General features: G+C 44.3%; 1 protein-coding gene across 1 annotated transcript; it reads left to right on the plus strand.

The window, feature by feature from the left end:
• The first annotated feature begins 52 nt into the window (after positions 1-52).
• Klf5 (KLF transcription factor 5) lies at positions 53-16,390 on the plus strand. Its single transcript, XM_021650186.2, has 4 exons — positions 53-618; positions 2,805-3,678; positions 5,078-5,137; positions 14,608-16,390. Exons 1-4 carry the CDS (start codon positions 382-384, stop codon positions 14,784-14,786), a joined length of 1,350 nt encoding a protein of 449 aa, XP_021505861.1. The 5' UTR covers positions 53-381; the 3' UTR covers positions 14,787-16,390.
• Positions 16,391-26,159: the final 9,769 nt, after the last annotated feature.

Raw genomic sequence — 26,159 nt, forward strand, 5'->3', positions numbered from 1 at the left:
GTCGGGCGAGCTGGCCCTGCCCCCCTGGAGTTGGGTGAAATAGAGGCGGGCGTCAAGTGTCAGTAGTCGCGGGGCAGGTACGCGCGCTCGGAGCTTGCTGCTGGGGCTAGGAGGTGGTGGGAGCGGCTTCCAGCGGAGGAGCGAGCGAGCGCCGGGGCGGGGCGGGAGAAAGTGGCGTCCGGAGGACCTCGGCGGTGACGCGTGGCTGAGCCCGGGAGCCCCGATCTCCGCGCCCGCCTCTGTGAGCCGCTGCCTGCCGGCCCAGGGGGGTCCCCCCGCGCCGAGCCCGCCGTCCCGCGCCAGCCCGGGCGAGGTGGGAATCGAGATCGCCCAGCAGCCCCGCGCCCGTAGACCACCCCCCCACCCCACCCCCGACCGCCCATGGCCACGCGGGTGCTGACCATGAGCGCCCGCCTGGGACCGGTGCCCCAGCCGCCGGCCGCGCAGGACGAGCCCGTGTTCGCGCAGCTCAAGCCGGTGCTGGGCGCTGCGAACCCGGCCCGCGACGCGGCGCTCTTCCCCGGAGACGACCTGAAACACGCGCACCACCACCCGCCCGCGCAGCCCGCGCCGCCGCCGACCGCCGCCGGCCGGCTGCCCTCGGAGGAGCTGGTCCAGGTAAGCCGAGAGCCGCCGGCCTCCCTCCCCGGGCTCGGGCGTGTCCCGCCAGTGCGAGGCGCGGGCGACAGGGGCCGCTCCAGGCTGGGGCACGCGGGAGCCGGGTGCCCCCGGGTGGGCAGCCCCGCCCTGCGCTCCCAGACGGGGCCCCGCGGGGTGCATGGGGGTGCAGGGTGTGGGGGGGAGACGCCCCCCATCTGCCCGTCCGAGGCTCACGCGCACCTTATCTGTTTTCTTGCGTGGAGATGAAGAGCTTGTACCCACGCTCAACTTAGATTACTTCACCTTGACCGCTCTCTCCCTATGGCCCTCGCCTTGGACAAGTCCACCTGCCTGTTGTTTGGGATGGAGTAGAAATACAGTTTGGAATACTGGGGTTCCGCTTATATATCCCCGAGGCTCACTAAGAATGGATTGTAGGGCCCTTTTCGGGAACTACAGTCAGAAGAGCTAAGGGTTGTGTTTGAACACTGCCTTTTCCTTAAAGAAACGTACGGGGTGAAGGGGGGAAGGCCAGGGGTGTTGTTTTCTTGGTGTGCGCGTAAATTTCCTCCCGGAGTCGCGTTGAAAGCTGGCAGTTGGCTTTTACACTTGCCCAGCAGCCGAATTAGAGCAAGCGCCTGTTTCTTTCGCCCACGCACGGGAGTCATATAGCCCAGAAAAAACTTCCCGGGACTTTTAGCTAGTCCCAAGGAAAAAAAAAATTGGAAACAGACCCACATGCAAACAGCTGGAAGAGCTAAAATCAGAAACCACTAACTGCCACGGGAGCGCAGTGCACGAAAGGGTTTAGTTCGGTTTATTTCAAGACGCCTGGTTTAATAGCCTCTTGCTGTATTGTGAATTTGCGCCCAGCGCCTGTTTCTCGGGGTCTGCCAGTGTTGTCGTGTTTTTAGAGGACAGTGGCGTTTGTCAGATGTGACTCACATGGCTACAGCATGAATCTTTATTTTTAAGTCGTGCATATCCGGGAAATCCCGTCCGTCCTCGTCCACATCCAGATCTTGATGATCTGAGGTCCGAGGTGACATTCTTTTGAAAATTAAAGAGCAAGAATATGACTCCTATTCACCGATGAAGGTGCAGTGCTCTTCTGCGCTATGAACCATTTAATTTGGTTGTGTTTCGATCTTTTTCTAACCACTTTTCCATGTCAAGAAAAATTGGGAGGAAAAAAAAATGAAAGCTTTCATTATTTTAGTAGAGAAGAGAGCTGGGGAAAGACAGGCGCTGGCTGCTCAGTAGCTGGATTGTGTACGTTAAGCAATCAGGGCCTGGGAGACACTAGGTCACTTTACTTGGGTAGTTTTTCTGTCAGGAGATAGCAAGAGGCTCAGGGATGGCCGTGCTTTTTACAGAGGAAGGGGGAATGTAGCATTGGCCCACGGAGAGGACATGATAAATATTTTGCTGATGACTGTGCTGGCAGTTCGGCAGCCTCTCCCCACCCACGGGCATCTTAGCACCAGCACCCGTCTACCAAGGGAGTGATTTTTTTTCTCCTTGATAATTAAAGATCTGTTGTAGATAGGGATAGGAATAGGAACGTTTCATTATTATATTAACCAATTACCGAATCTGTTGTTAAAAAAAATCAACATTTAGGTCAAACCGTTTGAACACAACAGTTGTTTTGTCACAGTGGATCTAGGGTTTGGCTCCAAAATGTTGAGGTTCTTATTAATCAAAAAGGGACTGAAATGGCCAAAGAACATTTTATATTCTGTAGAGATGAGGTAACCTAACTATGCCCACAAAAAGCCCTTTTAAGATTTGCAAAGGTTGTGTTTTTCAAGGAAAACACCTGAAAATGTAACAGGCGGGAATAGAATTGAGGCATTTTGGCCATACTCTGACACGGTACTTTAACTGAGATTTATCCTTGGGGGGGGTGGGAGGTGAGATTTGATTGCATCAGAAACGAATACGTTTTCTCTTTGCTCCCCTCCTCCATTTACCTCTTTCACTTTTTGTCTGGGGATGACTTGAGTGATTTTACTAACGACGTGTTGTGCAGACTTTTGGTTAACCGGTAATTACACAATTGACAAAATAAACTCCTGTGTTGAGAAGCAACACTTAGGAGTTGGCCCCAGCACTCAGGCTGTTGAGTTTTCAGTAAGCCCTCTTTGTCCTTCCCGAGTGCACTGGGTGGATTATGTGTATTTGTATCTCTTCCCTTTCAGACAAGATGTGAAATGGAGAAGTACCTGACCCCTCAGCTTCCTCCAGTTCCAATAATCCCAGAGCATAAGAAGTACAGACGCGACAGTGCCTCAGTGGTGGACCAGTTCTTTACCGACAGTGAAGGGTTACCCTACAGCATCAACATGAACGTCTTCCTTCCGGACATCACTCACCTGAGAACTGGCCTCTACAAATCCCAGAGACCGTGCGTCACACAGATCAAGACAGAGCCTGTTACCATTTTCAGCCACCAGAGTGAGACGGCCGCCCCTCCTCCGGCCCCGACCCAGGCCCTCCCTGAGTTCACCAGTATATTCAGCTCCCACCAGACGGCAGCGCCAGAGGTGAACAATATCTTCATCAAACAAGAACTTCCCAGCCCAGATGTTCATCTCTCTGTCCCACCCCAGCAGGGGCACCTGTACCAGCTGTTGAATACACCGGATCTAGACATGCCCAGTTCTACAAACCAGACAGCAGCAATGGACACCCTCAACGTGTCTATGTCGGCTGCCATGGCAGGCCTCACCACACACACCTCTGCTGTCCCGCAGACTGCGATGAAACAGTTCCAGGGCATGCCCCCCTGCACGTACACCATGCCGAGTCAGTTCCTTCCCCAGCAGGCCACCTACTTTCCCCCGTCACCACCGAGCTCAGAGCCGGGAAGCCCCGATAGACAAGCCGAGATGCTCCAGAATTTAACTCCACCTCCGTCCTATGCTGCTACAATCGCCTCTAAACTGGCAATCCACAATCCAAATTTACCTGCCACTCTGCCGGTGACTTCACCAAATATCCAGCCTGTCAGATACAATAGAAGGAGTAACCCTGACCTGGAGAAACGACGCATCCACTACTGTGAATACCCTGGTATGTGGGCTGTGTGCTTGGAGCATTGGTAGTATTTCATGCGCTTGAATGTCTGTGTGTGCGTTCACAGGTTTACACCATTTTGAACCTTAGGCATGAAAGTACATGGGAAAGATGGACTTGACAGTTCAAAATAAATCACCTGTTTTTTTTTTTTTTCTTAGTATTCTATTTCTGCATTTTATGCTGGTATATCATTAGGTAATAGTCTATTGTTTGTTTTATGTATTAAAAAAAAATGGCGAATGGACCATGGTAGTTCATGCCTTTAATCCCAGCAGCAAGGCCAGGAGGCCAGGGCAGGAAGAGTACCTGTTCAGACTAGCCTGGGCTACATCGTAAGATCCTGTGTCTCAAATAATAATTCCTTTTTTTTTTTTTTTTTTTTTTTTTTTTTTTTTTTTAATGGCTAGAACATTTCTAGGGAATAAGTGGATTTCTTTCTCTTTAGTAGTACACAAAACTTGCATTTCATTAAGCCTAAGAAATTGTGGCAGTACATTCTAAAAAAAGTCTCTGGAGATTAAACAGGGTGAGAGACAATAGTGTGTAATGAGGTTCAGGTTACAGGTACCTCTTGGCAGGTACAAGGCTGCTAACAGGACAGATTTAAGAATGCTTGGGTCAGCCGGGCATAGTGGTACATACTTTAATCCTAGCACTGGGAGGCAGAGGCAGGCGAATCTCCAAGATAGATGAGGCCAGCCTGGTCTACAAATGGAGTCCAGGACAGCCAGGTCTCTGTTACAGAGACTTTCTCTAGGACCCCCTTCCCCCGAAACAGAACATAACAACCAAAAAAGAATGCTTGGTTCCGTTAGTGTATCCTCATTCTTGAATGAGATACATGACCCAAAATATAATTGGACAGTAATAAATATATCTCCAAGTTGCAGGCGTAAGCGAGTTTATGATTAATACCAGTCATAACTTATTGGCTGTGGCGTGTGATGTGACATGACATGCTAAATGAAAAAACAAGAAAGTGGGAGTGTAGAAAATTATAGTTATCTTGGATAATTGTTCAGCACTGTCAGCTCTACATGCACTAAATTAAAAAATACATATCTATCTACTAGGATAGTTCTCAAGTCACCGAAACACGTGTTATGGTAAAAAGTACCTACTGGAATATACACACATATTTTTCCTTTGTTGCTTGGCTGCATCACCTGTGTTCTTTGCTCCCTGAGTGATACATAAAGCAGATCACCTCTGCCTTCTGATAATGTCAGGGGGGAAGGCGCCCTAACGTCTTAGCCAAAGCTTCCAATATTACATCTAGCACAAGAGATTTCATCTTTTAAAGCCGGATTTTAGACACTGAATCATCAAATGTGAAGATTTCAAAAGGCCCTGGAAATGACAAGCTATTCTTCCTCTGTTCCCTTTATTTTAGGCTGCACAAAAGTTTATACAAAGTCGTCTCATCTAAAAGCTCACCTGAGGACTCATACAGGTAGGTAATTTTCTTGTTAATTCCGTGAGTTGTGTAAATAGTACAAGTGGCATTCATCCTTTTAAAAGCCAACACGTGTTTGATCTCTTCTTTCTTCTGTCAACTTTTTATTTTTTAATGGCCTACCCTTTCAGCAAGGGCTTGGCTCAAAACTCAGTTCCCCAAGAAACTGGTTCTAGGAAGCCTAAGGCTGAGGCTCCCTCAGTGAGACCTTGCCCTGTCACCTCACGTAGAATTAATGACCCCCAAAACGTAAACAACACTGTTTACTAATGGATTTTAAAACTTTAATGTCAATGCTATTCCTGTCTTGAAAGAAGGAAAAAAAATTCTTCTTGGTAAACCATCTTGCCCTTTTATGCTCGAAACTTTTCCACTTATCATGCTAATAAGCAGCAGTGCTTAACATATTATCTGTAGTTTCACCGCTGGCTTCAAATATTTGTGTTTAGCGTGTTTGCTGTGTTTGAAAAGTAGGCCTAAGGTCTATAGAGTATGAAACAGGGTGGTCAGAATGAAGGGCAGTACATCACTCCACACCCAACCCCAGCCCTGGGTTTGAGAGGACCTCATTTCTCCCCAGTCTTCATTTCATCTTCATTTGTAGCATGCTTTTAAGTTCAGTCTCTTAATTGTACGATGATTTGTTCTGTTACATTCACAGCAATCCCTTGTAGGAGCTATTAATTTTGAAGCCTCGTATCAAAAACACTTTTAAAATTAAATTCGGTAGCATGCTTTATTAAAGGGCTCCACATACCCATAATATTTTCAAGTGTTTGGACGGTTACTATTATAATTAAAAAAAAAAAAAAGAAAGAAAGAAAAAGAATAGCCCTAAAGGAAAAAACAGATATAAAAGTGACTGCATTTTTTTCCCCTCAATAAATACACCCTCCTTACCTAAAGTTCAAAGAATAAGTTTGCTAATAAAAGCAGTGACCTAGCAAAATGTATTATTCCATCATTGCTATGGAAACCAAAGTATTCAACAGTTCCTTTGAATGGGTTGTTGGATTACTGTGAGGACTTGAATCTCCCTAGGCTAGATGTTACTATGGAAATTGAGTTTTGATAAATGAAGTAGTTATCTCTAACTGCTGCATTAAAAAGTAAAAGCCTTTGAACAAAGGTCAGTGCTGAACCAGAGCCCTGTGAGAGTATGGTTGCAGACATTTTGTATGCGTGTTAGGAAGTCTCTGCTTGGTATCTGGGAGCTGAACACCTACTAAAATCCAAACTGCAGATGCCAGTTTCCAAGAATGGATTTTAAAGACACGCATCTCATACATTTATCTGTGATAGCAATCAATTTTGGGGGCCTGAGGTTTCTTTGTTTGCAGGTAACTACGTAAAAACTCCCGTCTAAAATGTCTCCAGTACAGCTGACAGGTACCAGAAGATTCCATGTAGAAATACTAAAAAGCATACACTACAGACTACTGTTGTGTTAGGGAAACACTGAGCTTGGGCTTTTGAGCTTTTTGTCAAGGGGAAGTAGTAGCTAGAAACATTTGAGCTCTCGTTCCTCCCCTCTCGTTCCTCTCCTCTCATCAGAAGTCCTTGAAACTGGAGATAGGAAAGAGGGAATGCATTTTCGAGGTTAAAGTCCCCATAATAAAAGAAGTGCGCAATTGCATATAACGATGTAATCAACTGCTCTTTGCAGGGACGTAGTCAGGCCATATCTAAATAGCCTTTCCACCCCTGTCAGGATTTACGGCTCTGAATGCTTGTACCTGGGATCCTGGAACTTGACCTGCTGGCAAAGAAATTTAATAGTGGGTAGCCTGAACAATGCCTGTACTTAAAAAAAAGAAAAAGAAAAAAAGCAAAAGCAAAAAAAAAAAAAGCAAACCAAGACAGGATCTAGGCCTAGTTAGGGTCTCATGGGGGGGACTTTTTTCCTTCGACCGTAAATATTGTGGCCTTAGACATCTAATGAGGAAGGCCATGTAATACAGTTAATAAAGTTTTGTTTGATAGTCTTTCAAATGCCTTGGGGAGGGTTTGTAACAGACTCGCTCTTCCGGCTAAACCCGTTCTTAGGTAATCATAGGGCATTGAGGCTTTCTCTTCATTTCTAGTTTCTAGACAATGCCTTTTAAAAGTACCTGTGTGCTGGCTACCATTGTCTCCTCCCTCGGCTCCTGCTCAGTGAATGTACAGGAAGCCGGCCGAGGCTCGGGGTTGTTGTTTTCTTTCCCCTTCTAATGCCCAGGTAGATGAAACAGTTTTGTGTCCTTTTTGAACAGTACCTCTGACTTAATAGCACGTCCTGTTTTTCTGTCCTATTTCCTCCCACTTGGAAAACCCGTAAGGAGACTCTAAAAACTACCTGGCAATATTGATTGGTTGTGTGTTTGACGATATAAAAGAAATGCTTTTCTCATGGTTGCCGGCAGGACGTGAGGCGCCCCTGCACTTCTGTGGGAAGCGTGTGTAGCCAATGTGAAGTTACCATGTCTCAGCTGATTTAAGCAATTAAAACAACCTTCATCTGTGGTCTGTTTAACGAGGGGCCTGAGTTCGAATGAATAAGCTAACCAAATAATAGCATGTCCACCACGCAGCTTATTCTTCCTCAACTGGGACAGAAGAGTAAAACAGCAGTGCGCTTTTTGAATCACAAGTGTGACATTGCATGTTTCCTAAGTCCATGGATTTGGACTTTATAGAAAGCATACAAAAGCTCAAACCTTTGGTGTGTAGGGTCCGACAATCCCCGACACACAGCTGTATCTGCGTTTATCTGCACCTAAGACCACACACCTGTGGGTTCATATAGGTGTGGGTAAGAGGGTGATTGTGTATGTGTATGTTCTTGGTGATGCCTGTGCACATATTAATATGCTTCTGTTTAGAAATGTTAGGGCAGCGTCGAGTGGTCCATTTCCAAATCAAACTGTTTGTGCTTTTTAGTAGCATTTGAAAGAACATTTCATTAAAAATTCTTATGCCTTGTTTTGTTTGCAAAGGAAGGTACACATTGCCATCATTCTAAAATTTATGACTACCTTTCAAAAAACACATAATCCTGCCCTCGTAATTGACTGATAAACTCTTCTGTAAATAGCTTATAGTTTCTGTGTTTATATGCCTGTCTTTTAAAGACAGAACTCTCTGCATTCTAGGCTACCTTAGCAATAGGCTACGCAACAGACCCTGTCCCCAAATTCCGCTATGAAGATACAGGACAATTTTCAGCCTTGGCTTTCTGGAGTAAGGTAGAATCAGCAGTTGTACAAAGAAGCATTTGGGAGCATCACCGGGAGTCTGCAGGGCTCTGCTGGCCAGGGATGGAAAAAGGAGGAAGGGAGGGGCCGCTAGAAACTCACAAACCAACATGACAGCAGCACAAAATGGACCCTTGAGAACTGTGCTCAGGATCCCCTGATGAAGGTTAAATCCCCACCATCCTTAGCCCACTTCAGGAATATCTAGTGATGTTTATTTAAAAGATGTTGCCTTGTATACTTTTTTGAGACAGGGTTTCTCAGTGTAGCCTTGGCTGTCCTGGACTCACTTTGCAGACCAGGCTAGCCTCAACTCACAGAGATTTGTCTGCCTTTGACTCCCTAAGTGCTGGGATTACAGGCATGCACCACTGTGTCCAGCTTCCTTGTGTGCTTTTAAATATATGGTTTTGGTTTCTGCATTAGTTTCTAGGTCTGACTTGGGCACGGAGCATCCTATGTAGAAATGTGGAGTCAGGTCTTCGCTGAGAACTCATGTTCCATCGGTTATATCCGACACAGTTTTGATAGTGTTGACATCTGAAATTTTTATTATAGGCATTTTTCTACTGAAAAGAACGTTCAGACTAATCTATGGAAGGAGTTGTGGGGGAGGCTTTAAAAGAACCGGGAAGGATTTCTTTTCAGGCCATAATGGATGATGAAGCTCATGATTTGGATCTAGAATAGATGGATATCGGCTAGCTGCATAACCTGTTGTATCACATAAGGAAAATGTATTGTAGGTGAATCTAGTGATTTTCATATATTTAAAACTGTTGCGCTGAAAAGCATCAATCAAAATTCAGCATTGGGTGGTAGGCACTAGTATTTTAAGTATTGTATTTCATTTGTATCTTTGATTTTGTTTGAGACAGGGTTGCTCTGTGTAGACCTGCTTTGTATAACAGACTAGACTCAAACTCAGAGATAGATCTGCCTGCCTCTGTCTCCCCAGGGATTACAGGGATTACACGTGTGCCATGGAGCCTGGCTGAGATTTATATTTTATACTGACTTACAGCCATGTTTTTTTAAGTAGTGGCTTAAGAGACTTGTCGATTTAGACCCCAAGAAAGGTTATTTATGAACAAGAAAGCTTAGAAACAATTTTTTTTTTCGATGACTCACTGGGAACACTAACTTTGCTTTGGGAAGTCCTTCCATCTGAAAAACATTTACATAGGAAATTGATCAAACACTGTGTCGAGATGATAAGGCTTATCAAAGGCTAAGTATAATTTAATTCAGCAGACATTTCTGATTGGTTTTGTGACGAATCCAGAGAATTAACCTCATCTTACCCTTTAGTTTTTCAGCTAGTGGGACGAGACAGTGCCTGCGTAGATGTGATAGAATTGCTGAAATTGAAATAGAAGCAATCAGCCAAGGATGGTCCGACGAATGCAGAGAGCAGTATTTAAAAATATATATTTTAATTACCCAGGAATTTTTCTCTTGCCAGGTATTTTTAGTTCTACCTGATGGCCTACATCCTTTCTGGTGAAAGATTAGAAGCGAAGTCGCGTCCTAATTGAGGGTTAGTGACTCCTTGTCCGCCTGTAATAATTCATATTCATGGACCTCTAACAGGTCTGATCAAAGACAAGGTTTGCTTTACAAGCACAAAAGTGGCCAGCTTCTGCCTAAAACATCTGCAGAGAACTAATGTCTCTGGCTGCTGAGCAGGGTGGCCAGGTGAAGGAAAGGGCATCATCACCGAGCTGAGTGGATGAAATGAAAAGGCTATTCTTGTTGCCCCCCCAACCCACCCTTTTTAATGAACAAAGCATTTCACTGATTATTTTAGGCGGCCTTTTTGTTGGCTCGTTTTAAGTTAGTTTGGGGACATTAAAAAGAACCAAAGGGAAGCAGCCTCTTTTTGTCAGGAGTCCTGAACTGGTGCTTAGTTTCCACTGTTAGTGCTTGTTGAGGTTGAGAAGCAGCCAAGTATAGGAGCAAGGGACCCACTCCTGTCCCTCCCTTCCTTCAGGCTCCACAGCAAGGGCGTCCCTCCATTCTACTTCAGTAGATAAGCGCTCTCTCTCTGGTTCCCCATAGAAGGCTTCTTTCAGAATTCCTTGGACTATTCTAGTTCTACAGAGGGAAATTTGTTTAGAGAGTCCATGTCCTGGGTACCTTCAGGATAAGGGATTCCAGTACTTGATCTTGAAGACACTCAAGTCAAGGTTCTCACCTTAATACCTATTTAGATTACCCCTGTGGTTGCAAGCCTCACATCAGCTTCCTCCTGCCTTCCCTCTCCTCCATTATGAACATAACTGCTCAGGCTTGGACTGTGCACTGTGGTGACAGGTAGAGAAGATAGATAGTAGGAGAGCAGATAGGTAGGTAGGGGTGCAGAACAAAGGGAGGATCCAGGAATACAAAATACAACCCATCCTTCCCCCCTCCCCGCCCAGGGCCTCTTACGGGCATTGGCTCTCCAGCACTGGACCATTGACTCATCCGAGCCCCCGTCAGAGTCAGCATGGTGTATGTGGTGAGGGTACCAAGTGCGATGGCTACTCATGATCTGGCAGGTTTTCTAGATCGGGGGAGGAAGAGGAGTGGGATGTAAGAGAATGTGACAGGTTGGGAAATGTGAAGAAGGGGTTTCCATAATATCCTTCACATAAGTTTCCTCAGACGGCCACTCCTCACCTCCAGGAAGCTTCGGCTTATACAGAGAGTGGAGCTGCCTCTTGTTACAAGAAGCGGAGACTACAAACCCCGGTAAAGTCTTTGCACGGAAAAGTACCGGCGAGGCTGTGTAAAGAAACAAGTCCATGAGTCCAAATCACTCACTCTTCTCAGATATTTTCCATGATTCCTCAAATGGTTTCTTTTTTCCCCCTTTTATTAGCAAGCGTGGCATCTAGTCTACTTCAGAAATGAACAAACCCACAAGTCGGTGATGATAGGGAGAAGAGCTGTGGGTCAGAGAGCACGCGCCATCACTAGGCATTGAGTTCAGGCTGTCTCCTCTTGAATCAGCACCGGCTTCAGTCCGGTGGTTTGGCACTTTTATCATTCTGTATTGATTAGACCATCTTTTCATCGTTGAGAAGGAAAGTACATAAATTTGCTGTAATAAGCCTTAGACTTACTTCATTTCCTTTGTTACAGCAGTCTATGTAGCCCTTTCTAGAAAAGGGCCTTGGTATGGGACAATTGATTATGTTCAGCAGAGCAGAGAAACCTTCCATTCTATTGTAGTAGGTTCACAAGTCATTTTAAAAATATGTTCATCAGAGTAAAAGAGAGATAGTGTTGTTTCTTTTCATTTCTTTTTTTTTTAATGCTTGGGTGAGACAAGCATTCTTGAACCCAGGGGAAGGAATCCTCCTTCGGGTAGCGTCTGCAGATTGCCGGTCCTAGTTATGGAACAGCCTTCGGGGCCCTCAAGCCCTAAAAGAGCTGTAAAGGGCCTGGGCAGCCACAGTGTACCTTGAACCTCATACAGTCTAGGCCTTCCGGCCTCGGAGTCCATTAGCTATCCCTTTCCCTTCATGAGAGGCGGTAGAATCTAAGTAAATTTGAACAATATGTATGTATTCGTTCCTTGAATCATTCAAAGGGTGTGATAGTGTTTGCTAATGGAAGACTTAAGTGGGACATTAGAGAAAATGGCAGGCCAGGACGCCCAAGGTGGAGCCAGTCAGTCAGCTTCTAACTTTACTGTCAGGGGCGAACGATGTAATTACCTTAGCTCTGGAGCGGAGTCCTGGGGCCCCCGACAGAGCCTTGCCTCTTACTGTTGCTGGTTTTGCTGTACCAGTAATACACAATATGCTAATAAATAGCCTTGCAAGTATGGTGTCTGCATGTTTAATTTTGGCCATATATTTCAGAGACTGGGGCTTCACCAGCCATCTCTAATTTTAAGGTAGGGAGGAAAATGCACACTGTAGAAGGGTTTCCACACTGCACAGCCTTGCCACTGTTTCCACTTTGCCTTTGCACAGTTTGACTCTAGCAGCATGAGGAGGACTTAAAATTACAAATACAGTGGATGTTGAAAGAGCTTAACTGAGTATTTCAAATTGGTGGTATTGGAAAGAGATTCTTTAAAAATCCAATTAAACTTTTGAAAGCTCTATCCTGTTGAAATATAACTTGGAGGAAGTCAGTTTGCTTTCCCAGAAGTACTGGCCGTAGTGTTTCTGGCTGAGGAAAAAAGGCCTGAGTCTGCGCCTTAGCCAGAAATGGGGTACCAGCTTCCTGTGCGATGTTTTACTTGAACAGTGTTGACACTTGAACAAATCCCATAGAAACAGCCCCAAGTGGGGGGATAGTTGTCCTTGCTTTTATTGGAAGTCTTGGCCCCAGTTCCTGCCCTTGCAGACACTGGTGGTATTCTTGGCGGAATGAGCTATAGGTGCACATAAATTGAGAGCAAAACCCCAAATGTTTTAGGAACTTTAATGGCTACTGTGTGTCAACCAATCAGTAAAGTCAACTTTACAAAATATCAGTGCAGTTTATTGCTTTGCAGCCAATAAAAACAGTGAACAAAAAGTTCAGTGTCTCCTGCTTCTAAAGTAAACGCTGTAAACTTCGTTCTATGCTATGCAATTATTAAATTGAGAAGGCTTGAATGATCCTTCTGAGATCGGGACTCCTGAGGAAGTTTTTTCTTGATCTAAACATCAGAATTAGACCTCTCCCGCGTGGAATGACAGGAAAGCCATGCTTGTTACTGTAAGTTACTTTCACTAGACCTCTCTGTGTGAAGTTCCTCTGTGTGACTGACATCTCTGAGCCAGATACTTACCACCACCATTAAAAAATATCTTTCTGTGAATCCAGCATTGTGTGTGAATGGAAGTGGAAGAGAAATGACTTTTCTGTTCCTGCAAAGCCTGAGTGTTAGTGTAACTTTCTAGATTGAGTTTTCTATGAGGGAGGGAGCAAAGCACACAGCTTTTAAGTTCACCAGACTGACCTACAAGGTCAAATACCCAAAAGATGGGAGTGTGTGTGCATGTGCCTGTGTGTGCGTGCACCTGTGATGGAGGAGACATTTAGACTTGCCCTTTTGGAGAAAGCACCTTACATATGTAGCCAATGATCTCCTTGCCTTAGTCTCCCCAAGACTTGTATTACAGGAATTTACCACCCTGAGTGGCTGAGATGAATTTTTTTTTAAATGCAATGGTAGGAAACAAAAAGCAGATTAGCCATATGTGTGCTTTGGGTCAGAGGCAGAAGAGGGGCACAGAAGGAAGGCTGGGGTGAGTGTCCTGTAAGTGAAGGAGGTTGCGGTGGCATGGGACCAGGTTCACGCGATCCGTTCTGGCCTGTGCTGCTTGTGTCCTGAGCGGCTGGAGGGCACAGTGGTGATCAGGACCCTGAAGGGTGCACGAGCCACAGCCACTGGACATACACATTGAGCTGAGCAGTCACAGCTGTGGTGACACAGCTAAGTGAGACAAGGCTAGTGAAGTTGATCTACTCAACTGCCCCAAGTTTCTTTCAGACCAAACTTTTTAGTAGTATTTCTGCCTCAGGCCAGAAGAAAACCTTTCTGAAAAGAAGCTGGGGTGGGGGGGCATTACCCATAAAACTCCAGCAAGACCAAGAACATAAAAGTCAAGACGAGTTTTAGTGCTCAAAGACTTGGAATCTGGGGATTTGCATAGAAAAATACCTGGATCTTGAATAGGGATCTTAAACAGCAAAGGAAATTTGTATTATAAATATTTAGTAGTTTTGAAAGTTAAGTAGCTGGTAAATTTGGGAGAACATTAGGAGTCAAACAAATTGTACAGCAGGGTTAGCTCAAATAACATCTCATTGTTAGATGCAGGAGCTTTTTACTTTATTTATTGTATTCCACAATTTGTTGTGGCCTAGACAATTGCCAAAGTGTTCATTGAATACATTTGGGATGGAGGTTGAGACAGGGTTTCTCTGTGTAGCCCTGTCTGTCCTGGAACTCACTATGTAGACCAGGCTGGCCTAGAACTCAGAGATCCACCTGTTTCTGCCTTGCAAGTGCTGGATACCATGCCTGGCCTCATGGAATCAATGTTGATAACCTTTGTGGAGCAGCACTTGATACAGAAGAGGTCCAACACACACGTGTATCAATCAGCAAATGCTAGTTCGGATTATGGGTTGTAGACAAAGGCGCAGTTAAGTTTTCTGGTTTGTTGGCTGTGCCGAGGCTGCTTAGCTGGGCTGTGGGCTGTGAGCAGGCCACCTCACCCTGTCTCTTGCTTGTCGCAGGTGAGAAGCCCTACAAGTGCAACTGGGACGGCTGCGACTGGAGGTTCGCCCGGTCGGACGAGCTGACCCGCCACTACCGGAAGCACACGGGCGCCAAGCCGTTCCAGTGCGGGGTGTGCAACCGCAGCTTCTCCCGCTCCGACCACCTGGCGCTGCACATGAAGCGCCACCAGAACTGAGCCCCGCGCCGCCGCCGCCGCCCGCCCCGCGCCTCGCAGTCCGCCCCGCCATCCTTCAAACGGCAGGCCTAACTTTATATATGTATAAAAAAAAAAAATCAAAAGAACTGGAAATGTATATTTTGTATATTTGAGGCAACAGGGAATACATTGTATCAATACCAAAGTGTTTGGTCATTTTGAGAACCCGGAGGCTTGCTGTCGTGTTCACCCGCTGGCTTTATTTCAGCAAACTTCATCTCCAGACAGCTCAGCAGGGGAACCGGTGGGGGTGCGTGGGGTGTGTGGGGCGCATATGCTCCTTCTACCCAGGCTGCGCACGCAATCATTTGTGACACTGTTTAGGATAAACGAACCAGTTGGCAGGCACCCAGACAGACTGTCAAGATTTTACTTGATGTGGACTCGTCTTTTTCTCGAGATTAGATTATTTCCATAGAGGGAGGTACATTGTGTGCCCGGGAATTCACAAACAGCCATTGAACAAATGTGTTTTTGTTTTGTTTTGTTTTTATATGAGTTGCCTATATTTGCTATTCAAGATTTTGTAAATAACGCAAATCAGCTTTATAGGTTTATTACAAGTTTTTAAGGATTGTTTGGGGAATCATACTTTGAAAATAATTAATGAATACATTTACGGTTAGAATTTATGGCAAGATACCATCCATAAATTCTCAAACGTTACCAAATCCATTTCTTTGGGGAGGGGATAATCATTCAAATGAAAGTAAAATGAAGATTTTACTCTCTATTGAAATAAGATTATTTTAAATATGAAAGATTTTTTTTATGTGAATTTAAACTGAACAGCTTAAAGATATAGTTACAAGACACAGAAGCTAAAGGTCTTACCATAAGTTAAACAGTATCTTTTTCAAGTGGGGAGGGACTGACATGATTGTCCCATACATGGTTTCCCTCGAGGAAGCTTTCAGCTTCCGGTGCAGTTTTCTGAGACTGGAATGTTTGCTCATGCGGTACTGTCGGTTAAATGACAATTTATGTTGATTTTTGCATGTAATACCCAGCGAGACACAGTAATTTTACTGAAATTACGGTGCAGCGTAGTTAATCTGTTATTACTGACTCGGTGTCTGCCTTTAATATCAGTGATAGGTTGAAAGCTTGCCAGTATGCAATATCGATAGGAATGTGACATTGATGCTGTTAACCAAAGGGCAGAAATCATAAGCAAAGCAAAATGCCAAAAGCGGTCTTAATGGAAAATTAATTTTGTTTTTAAAATATTGTTTATCATTATTTATTTTGTGGTAATAATAGTAAGTTTTTTTAGAAAACAACTTTCATAACTTGATAAATTATAGTTTTGTTTGTTAGAAAAGTTGCTTCAACGTGTAAATAGGTGACAAAGGTGTAAATAGTTTTGTAAGAGGCTTCGAGATGTTTATATGTGGACACACCTACATCAACAGCATAACTCCGGCTGCTCTTCTGCTTCTTTGTCCCTTATTTTTGTATTGTGGTAATTTCCTATGCAATATCGGAGCAAGCAGCTGTATAGTTGTAGAATTTTTTGAAAGAATGAGATGTTTATATATTAACGACAATTTTTTTTGAAAATAAAAAAAGTGCCTAAAAGATGTATGTGGTACCTTCCTTACCTTCCATAGCAGATGATGAGTACATTATAATCCTAAAACTCCTTGAGGACTTAGAAGGGTTCATTTTAAAAATGAAACCTGGATTGAGTACTGTTTATCAGAGTGGACAGCCTAGCTAGCGTGCACAAAGCTTGGGTTCTGCTTGTAGCCCTGCAAAAACCAGGCAATGGAGGTAAGAAGGCGAAGTTCAGAGTTACCCTCTGCCCCCAGAGTTCAAGGCTGTCCTGGGCTACAGGAGATCCAGTACAAAGGGAGGAATAATTCCCAACTTCGAGTTACATTTGTGGCCACCTCATTCACACCGGAACCTTCCAAGCTTTGTCAGTTGGAGGTACTGTTGGTTTGGGAGATTTCAGAGGCAAACAGGAATTAGAACTTTTATATTTTTATGTAGCCCTGGCTGTCCTGGAGCTTGCCAAGTAGACCAGGCTGCCTTGAACTCACAGAGATCTGCCAGCCTCTGCCTCCTGGGTGCAGGGATTAATAGCCAGGAATGGGATTTCTTTTTTCTTTTTCTTTTTTTTTTTTTTTTGGTATTTTCAAGTGCTGGGGCTCAAATCCACAGGACTGTGCATATCTGCATGTGCCCACAGCTGGGCAACACTGTCTGTCAGACTCTTCTCCAACAAGTAGCACCCGAATCTTAATGCATAGTGTTCATCTATGTGAGCTCTCGGGACTTAGCGAAATGAATTCTAGGCCTGGCGTGGGAAATAGCTGGGTCGGTAGCATCTTAAGAGTTTCAAAAAGCAAGGTATCAGTGAAACAAAAGCCTTCAGTAGGGGCTGTGTCAGAGTAGCAAAAGACCTGGTCATAACCGCAAGATGAAGGCCTCCCTTGTAGGCCTCGTAGAGGAAACAGGAGGCTATGCAGAGTAGTTAACTATAGTCATTCCATCTTTAAGAAGGGAATCCAGTGTTCTCAAGTGTGGTCCCAAGACTGACTTCCTCCTGTAAAGAAAGGAGGGCAAGGGGTGACTACCTTAGAGAAATCTGCTCTGGCCAGCTGACCAAGGTCCACACCAACAATGATAAGTCATGCTGACGATGTGTCCCCTTCACGTGACCTGATGAAAATAAAACTTGGCTCTGTGGTCTTAGAACACATACATCCTGTGTATGAAAGGCAGCAGACAGCACCTGGGCATCCTATAAAATTTGGCCAAGGCCAGGTCACAAAGTATGTCATCTGTGTACCAATGTTAGTTTGTCCATTGTGATAATTGTATCACAGTGTACACATTTTTATTATTAATATACATATTACAATTTTTGTTTGTTTGGTTTTTTGAGACAAGTTTTCTCTGTGTAGTCTTGGCTGTCCTGGACTGCCTTTGTAGACCAGGCTAGCCTTGAACTCACAGGGATCCACCTGCCCTTGCTTTCCAAGTGCTGGGATAAAAGAGGTGCCAGGTGCACCTCTACACCTGGCTTGTTATAATCCTTTCTGGAGAGGGAAATGGCTAAAGGGCTTCACTGTGTAGCCCAGGTTGGCTTGGAACCTGCTATGAATTCCACGCTGGCCTCATGGGAAAGATTCCATCATCTTTCTACCATGCCTGGCTAAAGAAAAAGATATAAAATAAAAACGTCATTTTTAAAAAAGCGAAGACAGATCACTCTGTTTCGTAAGTCACCATAAATGGTGGTGGCGGTACCCCTGGTATCCTCAGATTTTGAAGTGGAATTGCAGTTCTGACCTTTTTTTTTTTTTTAAATCCCTCTCTGCTCTTTCCAGAACTCCAACTAGCATATTACTCAGTAACAGTTCCCTATTGGTTTCTCATTCTCCCATGGGGTAAATAATTTCCAGCCTTAAATAATTTACTTCTAGAGTTTAAAATGAGAAAATGACGCTAGAGCCTTCTCTTTTTCTATCTTTCTTTTTCTTTTTTCTTTTTTTTCTAACATGATCTCTAGCCCAGGTTTCCCTTGAACTCAGCATGCAGCAAAAGATGTTCTTGAACTCCATCAGGCTGCCTCCAGCTCCTGACTGAGAGCTATAATACATACATATACATATATTGCACATATGTGCATACATATAATAAGCACATACTTATTGCTTATTGTTGTATAAGGTGCTGGACCAAGCCCAGGCCTCGAGCATTCAAGGAAAACAACAGACAGGATAGAATTGTGTGAGTTAGCCACCTCCTTGCAGCTGTGAACTTTCCCTTTTGATTTGGTCCCCAGACACCACTGGCATTGAAGTTCCTGACACTTCAACAACACTTTACTCTGGGTGACAGACCGAGCCGTTTCTACTTCTCCCTGTCACTTAACTGTTTCTTTCTTTGTAGGCCGCTCTCAAGCAGATCCTGATTCCTCTGCCTCCCCCTACTCCGTGTAGAAATGTCATGTGTTGCTTCCACATGACATTCTCTTTTGCTAGCTACCTGTTTGAATTCTTGTCTGTCCTTTGGCTACAAGTCCTGGGTGTTTTAGAGACAGACACATGGCACTTTAGCATTTTGATACTTATTCTACTTTTGACTTGTAGTCTTTCTTGTATGCTTTTCTTCTTCAGATTGTCAATTCCTTGGCAAGGGACCATTTCCACTTCATTGGAAGAATTTACCCATTCTTGTATTACTGCTATTATTGGTTAATAAGGGACATTTTAAAGCATAACTACATTTCTGCTGCCGTGTGAATTGGCCTACGCCACTGCCACAATTGAATAAATCTACTGCTGGCCAATTTTCTTCTTTGTGTGTGTTGCTGATACAGCCTTTGGTGTTGGATTTTTGATAAGGTAGATGAATATGAGACTAGGATTATAATGCAAGCAAACGAGTAATGGCCTGTGGATTTTTTTTTAAACATTATTAGTTTTCAAGGGACATACTATTTGCAAAAGACAACTTGCTTGATGTGTTTTCAAAGCTGCAAGGAATTTAATTGCTGGGTACTGTTGGGTCCACTCAGTGATTATCCGAACTCTGACAGATCCCAGTGTTTCTTTGTAAACAAAGCACGGCAGTTTGACATGACTGGAAAGCACATCAGGTTCCAGTTGGCCAGCATGCTGCTATGTGGCTTGATTTCAGATCCATCAGCCTCTGAGTTTTAACTGTCTGCGGCTCTTTTTCCATCCCCTCGATGCAGAGGTGGGTTCTGTTATCTCCACTGGCCGTTACATTCTTCCCTCACAGCTTATAAGAAGGCCACCACTTCGTGGGCTCCATGAGAGTCCCCTTAGATAAGCAGGCTCTGCCCACCTGCTCAGAAATGATTCACTCCCGGCTAGGCCTGCTTCCTATCTCTAGCTAAGCCCCGTGGAGCTTTGTGGATCACTTCAAGAGCTCTCCCTCAATGAGGGGTTTTCTTTAGCATTACTTAGTCTGTTCTCTACTTTGAAGCTAACTGGACCCCATCTTTGGTGAGATTCAGTGCTCCGGTCTGAAGCCAATCAGCGGGAGACATGCATCCCCCTTTCAGTTAATTAAGACAATAGGTGACAAAATACGGAAATTGATTTAGTAAGCGTTTTAATGGTGAGTATTTTTTTTTAAAGTCTACATGTTGGTGTGTACCTGTGATGCCAGCACATAGGAAGCAGAGGCAGGAAGGTGATAACATTTTAAAATTGTATTTATTTACTTATGGGTATGGGATTGGGAAGCTATGTATCATGAAAGGCCAGAGAAGACTTGCTGGAGTCAGTTTTCTCCTTTTGCAGCAGAGTCCACGCATCCAAGTCCATTCTCTTTGTCCACCATGAGCTATGGAGATTGAACTCAGGTCACCAGGCTTGGCACCGAGTGCTTTTACCCTCTTACCCTTTTTACTGGTGCCGGTTCCTGCATATTTGAGGCCAACCTGCTGTATGGAGTAAGTTTTTGTCAGTTGGGCATGGTAAAATGTTGTTTAAAAAAAAAGAGTGGGAGGGGTTGTGAAAAAAAAAAAGGGGGGGGGACCAGGTAGGAGGCTCGGCAGGTAAAAATCACTTGCTCCATGAATCTGACCACATGAGGTTGATCCCAAAGAACCCAAAGGAGAAGGAAAGAAATGACCCCAAAAGCTCTCTTCTGACCTCCAAACACATTCTGTAACGTGTGAACTATTTTTTAAAAGCTATTGATGGCTTCGGGTACGAGAAAGCGGTAACTATGAAGCAAGCAGAATATACAAAAGACAAAAAAAAATGTGGAAACCATATGGCTGAAGGAATAGAACGTAAAGTTACAAGTTTCAGCAGGCTCTGTACAGGATGGAAAGTCTAAGAGGGAGAGCCTTTCTGGAAGGTCTTCACGAAGCCGTGTAAAATGGGTGTGCATCATTGTAGGATTGTCAAGTTCTGAGACCAAGAAGCATCCTAGAAAGTGAGGATGAGTTCCCTGTAAAAACGAGTTTTGCTTCAAACTCTCCATCTGGGACACTAGGATTAAGAGGACTAAGGAAATACCATTATTATTCTGAAGAAAAATACTTAAAACTGACTGAGTCAAATTCCCAGCCTCATATACAGATCTTTAATTAAATCTCCGATTCTCAACCTATTGTCAAAGGTCACTCTGATATATAAGAGATGTGTGTGTGTGTGCATGTGTGCATGTGTATGATATATATAACAGAAGCCAGCAAACTTTTTCTGTAAAAGAGACAAGTTGTAAATATATTGTGCTTGTGGACAACATAAAGTTTCTGTCAAGTATGTTTATTTCCAACACACAAAACAATGTAACGTTTTTAAAAAGGCAGATGACATCTGAAGGGCACCACCCAAGGTTGACATCATTCTCCACACATATAGAACCACACTTGTAAGTGCACCTTTATGTACCATACACACACATATGAGCACAAATTTGTGAATAGAAAACCAACAGAAGCTGAGTGGCACATACCGTTAATCTCAGCACTGTGGAGGCAGAGGCAAGCAGATCTCTGAGTTCAAGGCTAGCCTGGTCTACAGAGTGAAGTCTATAGGACAACCAGGGCTACAAAGAGAAGCCCTGCTTTGATAAACAAAACTGAAAGAAAGAAAAAAGAAAAGGAAGAGGAGGAGGAAATGAAAACAGCCTCGGTCTCCACCTTGCGCACCACCTGCTTGGGGGCGAATCTCCTGCCTTACCTATGCATGCTGGGTAAGTGTCCAACCAATTGAACTACTTATAGCCCTACTAGGGTAGTTATATAATAGTAACATCCTTGGAAATACACTCAGGATGCCTTCAATTCTCTTTCGGTTGTTGTGAAAACATCCACCAAATGAGTTTTATAAAATTGAAAGAACCAGTAGAGCATTGAAGCCAATCTCCTGATTAGCATTCAAATTATTTCTTTATTGAAAATGCTAAGTTTGCTGCCCTGACATTGTGATGGCTTTGAAATTACTGGCAAAGTGAACAGTGTTTTGACCAAAAATGAAATGAATGTTTTGCTCTGAGTTTTTTTTTTTTTTTTTCAAAACCATTTATGATCCCAGGATGGCATCAGATAAGTCGAGTGTAAAGGAGTAAACATTAAAAATAATGCAAGTTAATCCCGTTCTTTGTGGATAATAGAAAGGAAGGAACAGCACTGTGAGGAGTTAGCTGTCAATGGTCAGGCCTTTTTGGTATTTTATGAAGCTTGTTTTCCTCTGAGAAATTAGAGATATTTTAGCACTTTTATCTTTTACTTTTAAATTCTTTAATTTCTAAGTGTCTAAAGCAAAGTGATTAAAGTGTTGTCTCCAGTGAGAGGATACCAAGAGGCTATGCAACATTTGAGAGGTGGGCGTGGCCTATTGGGGGGGGTAGTTAGGCTGCTGAAAGCATGGCCTAAGGAATGACTGATGGAGAGTCAGTGCAAGAAAGATGCCTTCAGCTCTGATTCCCATAGGAGCCAAACAGAAGGTGGCTCTTGGACATTGTGTGTGTGTGTGAGAGAGAGACAGAGACAGAGAGACACAGAGAGAGGCACGTGTGGGTCAGTGAGTTGGAGTAGCATTCCCTGCTATCCCATAATCCTGCAACATGCGCTTGTGAGGATGATGGCTGTGGAGTTGATTCTCTTAGGTTTTAGACACATTCTCACCGTATACCTCAGGCTGGTCTTGAACTAACAGTCCTCCTGACTTGGCCTCTGGAATGCTGGAATTACAAGTATGTGCCACCATACCTGACTATAACATCCTATGTTTTCTTTTTCCATTTTCATCTGTGTGTGTGTGTGCTGTGTGTGAGTATGTGCACGCATGTGTTGTACATATGTGGGTGCACATGATTGAGGGTTCATTTGCACATGTGTTCCCTTGCTAGTCTTGCTTGCTTTGAGGATCCTCTCCACCTGCCTTCCTGGCTGGCTGCTCTGCCTACCCAGCATATACATGAGTTCTAGAGGGTCTGAACTCCAGTCCTCAGGCCTGTGGCGCAAGCCCTCTCTCTAAGCACTGGGCCATCTCTGCAGCCCAATGTGCTTATTGTGGTATTAACAATACCGCAGAGGAAAAAAAATAATAACCAGGAAGCTGAAGTGGCTTGTCTTTCCTAATGGAAATGTAGAAAAAAAAAAAAAAAATGCCAAATGTTCCAGGTGTGCAGTAGTAGCATAGGCCTTTGATTCTAGCACTCTGGAGGCAGAGGCAAGTAGATTTCTGAGTTTGGGGCAGCCTGGTCTACAGAATGAGTTCCAGGGCTACACAAGAAACACTGTCTCAAAAAATCTAAAAAAGGAAGAAAAAGAAGAAAGAAAGAAAGAAAGAAAGAAAGAAAGAAAGAGAAGAAAGAGAGAGAAGAAAAAGAAGGGAAAGAAGGAGAAAAGAAAGGAAGGAAGCAAGGGAGGAAGAAACAAGGAAGGAAGGCAGGAAGGAAGGAAGGAAGAAAAGGAGGGAGGGAGGGAGGAAGCCGAATGTTCCAGTTTCAGCTACACAACGCACACCTCTTATGTGTATCCTTGTAGGGCATCCCATTATAATCAAGGAACTAAGAAGGCTGGACCGGAAGACACCTTTCATTCATGCACAGGCTTCCTGAGTCTCCCTTTGTATTCAGTAAACCCTGACCAGTCCACAGATAACAGCCCCCGAGAAAATGATGGTAAGTGGGTCTATCTGCTTGGAGAAGGAACGCCGGATCTCAACTGTCCCTAGAGGGCTCAGTGGGGAAACTTGAGTTGTCAGGGAAAGGACCAGACCAAGACAGAGCTAGAGAGGCCACCCAGGAAGTGTCCTGTCCGACATCTGGGAAAATCTTCCTGCGACAGAATGACAAGTATGTTTCTGCCGCGCACACCTAGGGAAAACGCAGGAACGAAGGAGAAAGGAGAAATGTACCCAGGCCTTGGATCTGCTTTACAGGCCACAGCACAGGCCCTCCTCCTCCCCCCACCTGAGACTTCCTGGGCCAGGAAGTGGTGACGTCACCTTGGTTTGTCAGCACTCCTGGGCTCTGAGTCATCACCATTGTTGGCATAGCGATCCCTCAGATTTCCAAGCTTTAACCATGACCAACTCGCGTCCAGCTTTAATTTACCTGTCCTTCCACCTGCCTTCTACCTTCTTATTATTTCAGAGGGCATCTCAGACACTTTGTTCTTCCATTCCTAATATTCAGTAGGTATGGCAAGGACCGCTTTTAGAATATCGCTGTCACAGGAGCCACTTCTGGCTTCCCTTCTGGAGCCGCATTATTTTGCTTAGCACCTCTCTCTCAATGGACCGCCACCCTTCCATCCAGGGCAAGGAATGTCCGTCAGGACCCTTGTAGTACCTGCTGAACTTTGTTAACACTACCCTGCCTTTATCAGGTCTGTGCTGGAGGCGGTAAGGTCTTAAGAATGGTGAGTAGGTGACCGTTCCCCTTACCCATGGCTTCAGGATTGTGGGTTCCAGATATTAGCTATCACAATGCCATAGGAAAATTCTCTCCACTTAGCCTCATGGGCTTGAGAGTTTATGAACATAGAACGCTAGATATGCAATTGAGGTGGCGAAGAGTTATAAACGTTTATAACTTTAAGTTTACATATTGAAAACATTTTTGTTTTGGAAATTCTCAAGCAAATATAAAAGGAGACCGGTGCAATGAACACTTACCCTCTGTATTCAGCTTTTACACTGGCCTACTCACATCCAGCTTTAATTGACCTGTCCTTCTACCTGGCCGCTGCTTCCTTACTCGTTTATTACTTAAAAGCATATCTCAAACACTTTATTTACTCCATTTGTAACTGTGTAGGCAGGTACTTTAAAAATGTCACTTCAATACAAAACTGCTTCTGCCCTGCAACCCAGAGCCACCTCTGCACTACAAAAAGAATACGAATAAGATAGCTTCTTCTTTTGTTGGTTTCTTTGTTTTGTTGTAAGAAAAGATCTCATGCAGCCCAGGCTGGCCCCAAACATGTTATATAGCTGAGGATGACCTTGAACCCCTGATTCCCTGCCTCCACCTTGCATTACAAATATACAGTACAATTCCTGGTTTTTCCTACAGCCGGGAATCAAACATGGCCTCATTCATGCTAGAGAAGTGCTCTACACCTTGAGCTACATCCTTAGCCTAAAATAATAACACCAAACATGGTGATACAAACCTGGAGCCTCAACCTTTGGAGGCTGACGCAGCTTGTACTGCATAGTGAGGTCCTGTCATGTTAAGTTCCAATACGTTCTCAGGGATGCCCCTCCTAACTGCCCCCATTCATCCTTCCATGCACAGCGCTGCTCTTGAGAGTGGAATTCTGGAGAGCCAGGCAAAGCGCATAGGAAGAACTGGCACACCCAAAGCTGAGAGGTAAAGCGGAATTGCCTCTGAAAGCCTGGCAGGCCCGGCCGGCTTGCTTTTCACCCCGTTAGAGCAGAGCTTCAACAGCAGAGGACTTCAAAAGGCAGCTGTGCCCGCCTCAGAATAAAACAGCTGAGCTAAACAACCAAATCCAAACAGCTGTACCACCGTTGGACTGAGCGTCTCATTAAAATTAGATGTTTTCTGTCTCCAACCTTTTTTTTTTTTAAACTGGCAGATAAAAAAAAACAAAAAAAACCAAACCCAAAACTGAAGCTTTTTTCCCCCTTCACAGCCTGAAGTAAAATGATTGTTGTTGTGGGAATCTGACTGACTGAGTTTCTGTTTATGAGACGAGACCCTTTCTTGTCCCGAGAGGGTTACTCAATGAGGGTTCGTTACTTGGGATTTGCACTTGAGCTCTGAATACCTTTTATGATCCAGAAGAGGAAGTTCAGTCGCAAAGTTTCTGAAATTTTGTTTGGAAGAAGCACGGAAACACGACATTGAATGATGTGAACCTACTTTCTGTCCTGGCACTGAGCTGTTGGGAGTTGTCCTATGCTGCTAGGTAAGGGCTCCACCACCAAACTCTATCCTAGTCCTTTGTGAATTTATTTTGAAACAGAACCTCACGAAATCTGCAGGCTGGTGCCTACCTTGAGGTCCTCCTGCTTCTGCCAGAAGACCAACTGAGGTCACAGATGTGCCCCTGTCACCTTCCCATGGGACAGTGTAGTCTCACAAGGAAGAACTAAGATGCATTTTGTTCTATTTTTAATGACTTAATTATTTACTTATAGGTTTTCTAAGACAGGATTTCACTCTGAAGCATAAATGGGCTGGAACGTATTGTGTAGTCGAGGCTGGCCTTGAACGCATGCCAATTTTCTTGCTTTAGTTGTGCTCATGCTAAAATTGCAGGCCTGTACCTCTATACACAGCTTGCATTTGATTCCTTTTTGTCTGCTTTGTTCAGTTTCCATTACTAAATAATTATCAAGCCAGGAGTGGTGGCGCATGCCTTTAATC

The sequence above is a fragment of the Meriones unguiculatus genome, chromosome 9 (genome assembly GCF_030254825.1).
Source record: "Meriones unguiculatus strain TT.TT164.6M chromosome 9, Bangor_MerUng_6.1, whole genome shotgun sequence".
Lineage (NCBI taxonomy): Eukaryota > Metazoa > Chordata > Mammalia > Rodentia > Muridae > Meriones > Meriones unguiculatus.

Coding starts and splice junctions, on each gene's coding strand:
- Klf5 (XM_021650186.2), top strand. CDS start 382: ATGGCCACGCGGGTGCTGACCATGAGCGCCCGCCTGGGACCGGTGCCC. Junction 619..2,804: donor CCTCGGAGGAGCTGGTCCAG/GTAAGCCGAGAG, acceptor CTTCCCTTTCAG/ACAAGATGTGAAATGGAGAA. Junction 5,138..14,607: donor TCACCTGAGGACTCATACAG/GTAGGTAATTTT, acceptor TGCTTGTCGCAG/GTGAGAAGCCCTACAAGTGC.